Genomic DNA, 4,829 nt, shown 5'->3' on the forward strand with positions numbered 1-4,829 from the left:
GTAGAGACGGGGTTTCACCCTGTTGACCAGGATGGTCTCGATCTCTTGACCTCGTGATCCACCCGCCTCGGCCTCCCAAAGTGCTGGGATTACAGGCGTGAGCCACCGCGCCCGGCATATTTTATTGATAATTTTGATAGCCTTTTGTCTTCCTAGGTCATATATTTCTACTGGAAACCCTGAAAGCATTCCTAGCCTATATTGTGTTTACGCCATTTGTTGTTGCCTAACTCTTCTAAGAAAACAACAGAGAAAGTAGCAGTCTTCCTACTTCGTACCAGGCAGAACAATAAGGACGCGTAGGAAAACCAAGTTTGTATGTTAAGAGGATGAAATAAGCTACTCAAAGAATGTTGACAGGAGATTATTTAAATGGGTAAGGGGTGGGCAGCAGAGCTCCTTTAGAAAAGAAGCTGCAGTGGTTCACCTCAGATACAGTTCTTCTTAATAACTACTCCCAACAGGTAATTCTGTCATATGCTTCATGTATTTAAGTGTGAACAAAAGTCTGCATTTGAAATGGTAACTGATGATAAAGGCAATCAAGAACCTTTGTCTTTCACAGAGTAACCAGAGATTCTTTCTCAAATCCCACCCATTTCAGATATGAACTGGACTTCAGCAGATGACTTTTATTTAGTACAATAAGCTGCTCCCATTTCAGCTCTAGTACAAAGACTAGAGGATGAAAGAACACACTGTGAGAAACAAAAGTACAGTTGTGAGGGAAAAAGAAAATAAAAGTATGTTTTTGGTACTGATGACTTCTTATGGTCTTCTACAAAAGAAACCATGTCTTCAAAACATCAGTAAAAATTAATACATGCTGAGACCTATACTGTCCAATGAGGTAGCCACAAGCCACACATGGCTACTGACCCCCTAAAATGTGACTACTCCAAATTGAGATGTGCTGTAAGTATAAAACACACACCAGATTTTAAAGACTCAGTACAAAAAAAAAAAGAATGTAAAATACCTCAATAATTTTGTATACTGATTGCACGTTGAAATACTGTTTTGGATATACTAGGTTAAATGAAATAAGTTACTAAAATTAATTTTGCCTGTTTCTTTACCTTTAAAAGCCACGGGAAAAATTTAAATGATGTATGTGACTTGTATTATATTTCTATTAGACAGTACTGGTACAGATGATGTTACAGAAAAAACAGGGAAAGAAATTCTCAGTTGTGACTCAATAGACTTAAGGTCTGTCAGTCCTTCGTAACAGCTTGCTATAGATAATTCCTTTTTCCAGAAGATGGGCATTTTTGGTGCACTATAAGCATGGGACTTAAAATCACAGCAGCTTGGGTTTACATTTGATCTGTGCCACTGACCAGCTCTGAAATCAATGACATAATCTCCAGTAAGTGACTTAGCTTGGGGCAAATGTATCTTCTAATCCTATTATGAGGGTTAAATCCAATAATATAAAAAGCCCAACATTTTAAATGGCAAACATTATGATCCTCCCAAGAAAATTTCTGTGACATGCTTTTAACATATTTTGGTGGCACTTCATTTAAAAAAAACACTAGTAATATTAGTGGCCTCATGGTTGCTGTTTGTAAAGACTTCAACTTCTGAATTTTAATAAAAAGAACTGTACTTTTAGGAAAGATTATAACATCTTCAGCTTCAGAGATCTTTGGGAAGAAAAGAAGCATATTATTTCTCTTGGAAAGTATAAGTCAGGAAGTTGAGCAGGAAGATAGATGAGTTTAGACTATTTGTAAAAGAGAGGCTAATCTACTTAGAAAACTCAACTGAGTGATATTGAAGAAATCATGTAACATTTCCGGGATACTGATTTCCTCATTTATCAACTGCTGGTGCTTGACTAAATGATCTCTGAAATCCCCTTCAGCACTAAGGCTCTGTTGACAATGAACCTAGAGGTCAAACATACCCACCCTTTTCAAACATACACACCCCACCCTCTCCTTCCCTCCCTCCCTCTCTTCCTTCCTCCCTCTCCTTCCCTCCCTCCCTCTCCCCTTCCTTCCTTCCCTCTCTCCCTTCTTTCCTTCCTCCCTCCCTCCTCCTCCTCTTGTTCTTCTTCTTACTCTCTCTCTCTCTGTCTCTCTCCAGGGCCTTGCTCTGTTGCCTAGGCTGAAGTGCAGTGGCACCATGTGGGCCCACTGCAGCCTCCACCTCCCAAGCTCAAGCGATCCTCCCACCTCAGCCTCCCAAGTAAATGGAACTACAGGCTCAGGCCACAAAACCTGGCTAATTTTTGTACTTTTTGTAGAGACAGTGTTTTGCCATGTTCCTCAGGCTGTTCTCAAACTCCTGAGCTCAAGTGATCTGCCCACCTCAGCCTTCCAAGGTGCTAGGATTCCAAAGTGTGTGAGCCACAAATATAAATTTATATTCACTGCTTTCAAAGGTATCCAGCCTACCAGTTTATTCTTATCTCTCACCATCCTCGCAGAATAAAAGTTAAAGTCTGTTAAGGGTGCTTCCTGGCAAGCCTTCTGTAACAACTCCTTGACCAAGGTGTTGTCCTATAAACTTCACAAACCCATTCTCCCTGCCACAAACATTTCCGCTCAATGCATCTACCTATATATCCTCATTAGCGCTGAATATGTTTAGAAGCCAGAGTTAAAAAGAGAAAACTACTCCTTTTCCCATCCTCAACTCTAAATTCCGGTTTAACTGCTCTCACTTTTTTTTAACTAACATATTTGTTAGATCTGAAAAAGACATATAGCAAATGAATGTCTTTTAATTCAGTGTCAAAAGTAACAAAAATGATCTGTAATACAATTACTTATGGAATGACCTGCTGACTCGCTGGTTAAGGTTTACCAGGAGTAAACAGGATTCTTAACTGGGAATTTTATTTTCTGATCTGAGGATTAAATAAACCATCTCCAGCTTTCCCCCAGGAATGCATGTGACTTTAAGAAATTAATTTTGCTTTCTGTAACATAGCCCACTTATCGCTAACAAGAATTAATAATTACATGCTCAAAGGCATTGTGACCCCACCAGAAAGGCTCAGTACAAGCATGAACTATTAAATCTCAAAGCGGCACATCTCACAGTAAAAGCAGACATATTAACAATGCAATGTTGAGGCGAAATTTTGAAGAGGCAGGAGTTTCAAAAACACAAAAGAAAAAAAAAAAAAGAATGCCTTATTGCTACCCAGTGACCCAATAATAGGGCATTTTCTTCCTTCTAAAAAGCCTTGCCTTCCATGTGCTAAAGAAAGCCAGTCTGGAAGCTTATTTTACAATCAGCCCAATTCTCCTAGTTACTCAAGGAGAAAATGTTAAGGCGTATTTTCCTTTGTATAGGATCACCAATAGTTAAGATCTTTGACTGCTTTTTCAGTTCGTGGTGATGTAAATTAAGACATTTTAGAGAAAAACCACTTTTCCAGCAGTAAGAGCACTGTTTTGTGGCATTACTAATTAAGAGCATACACGCTGTGGAGTCAGATTATAGTTCTGCTGTTCTGCTTGTACCATTATATACGAAGGCCTCACTCAATCCAATGTGTTCCTCTATTAGGCCCCGCTTTGTGCAGTAGGGCCCGTGTCTTTTTCAGCAAGAATCCATGCTCTTCCCTCTTCTTTCTCAACAAAGCTCCTCCAACGAGCTTTAGCCCAGGGAGACTGGCAGTGGCACAGTTTCAGCCCTCATCCTCACCAACTTTTTAACACCTCTCCCTAGCCCCCAGGCAGCTGTCATGAGGATCTTCCTCAATCCAAGCCCAACCTGCATCCCTTTCTAATGTGTTGCAATAAATAAATACATTTCTAAATGTGTGATAACCCAGGCAGTCTTAGCCTTTCTGAGTGTGTCCAATTACTATAACAGATTGATTAGTACCCTAAGAATATAAGGCTAAACTTCTGAAAAATTGTGTCCTATTTCAGGTCTCTTGGACCTGTTAAGAACAAGCAAACATGAAAACAGTTTAGGTTTCCTGTGGCAAAAAGTAACATCAAACAAATTAACACTACAAGAGATGATGCAACTGTTACCTGGGGAACACACTGCGAATGGCATAGCGCTTCCTTTCTGAGATTGGGGTGTGTTTCAATGACATAATGGGCAACTGCTGTTTCTCCAGCTAACAATATAAACCCGGCAATGAACGATATTTTCAAAGCACCCACCTTGTTGAGGACATCTCGCTGGCAGCCAAGATAAAGATTGGGAAGAATTCGGGTTGGCCCAATGTTGGCAACAGGTAAGCAAGGCTGAGAAATGCAGGAAGGGACTAGAGTGGATTTTCCTTCACAGAGGCCAGGGAAACAACGAGAGAACTCAGCAAACCCACCTAAGAATAAACATTATAAAATTATGTAAAATTATGCCACGCACAAAGTAAAAACCAGCCTTCTGTGAACTGCTCAGCTAAAATGGTTTAAAACATATTGAACCCATGTATCCAAGTGGATGTCACCACATACCTATTCCTGGCTACAGCTGCTAATGCTAAGACTGAAGCATAATCCAGCATTATGCTTGGCTTCTAAGGCTACCATGGGGATAGGCAAGTCCTGCAGGCACTTAAAATGACTCCTGTCTCAGACATTCTCTTCATTTTCACATACCCTACAACATTTGCTCCCCACTCTCCATGCAAATGTTTTGTGGAACATAAAGAAGATTTAAAGTTAGTAGCAAGTAACCAAGCCAATAATTCACAGAAGCAAAATGGGGATATAAGAAATGAGAACTGGGCTGGGCGCGGTGGCTCACACCTGTAATCCCAGCACTTTGGGAGGCCGAGGCGGGTGGATCACGAGGTCAAGAGATTGAGACCATCCTGGTCAACATGGTGAAACCCCGTCTCTACT

General features: G+C 40.5%; 1 protein-coding gene across 2 annotated transcripts in view; it reads right to left on the bottom strand.

Annotated features, from left to right (window-relative positions):
* DUSP16 (dual specificity phosphatase 16) overlaps positions 1–4,829 on the bottom strand; it is a 92,666-nt gene that overhangs the window by 24,163 nt on the left and 63,674 nt on the right. For both annotated transcript variants that reach the window (XM_017527949.2, XM_017527958.2), the window contains exon 4: positions 4,143–4,306. In XM_017527949.2, coding sequence (XP_017383438.1) covers positions 4,143–4,306 — 164 coding nt within the window. The remainder of the gene's footprint in view (positions 1–4,142; positions 4,307–4,829) is intronic.

The sequence above is a fragment of the Cebus imitator genome, unplaced genomic scaffold (assembly GCF_001604975.1).
Source record: "Cebus imitator isolate Cc_AM_T3 unplaced genomic scaffold, Cebus_imitator-1.0 Scaffold2, whole genome shotgun sequence".
In the NCBI taxonomy this organism is placed as follows: Eukaryota; Metazoa; Chordata; class Mammalia; order Primates; family Cebidae; genus Cebus; species Cebus imitator.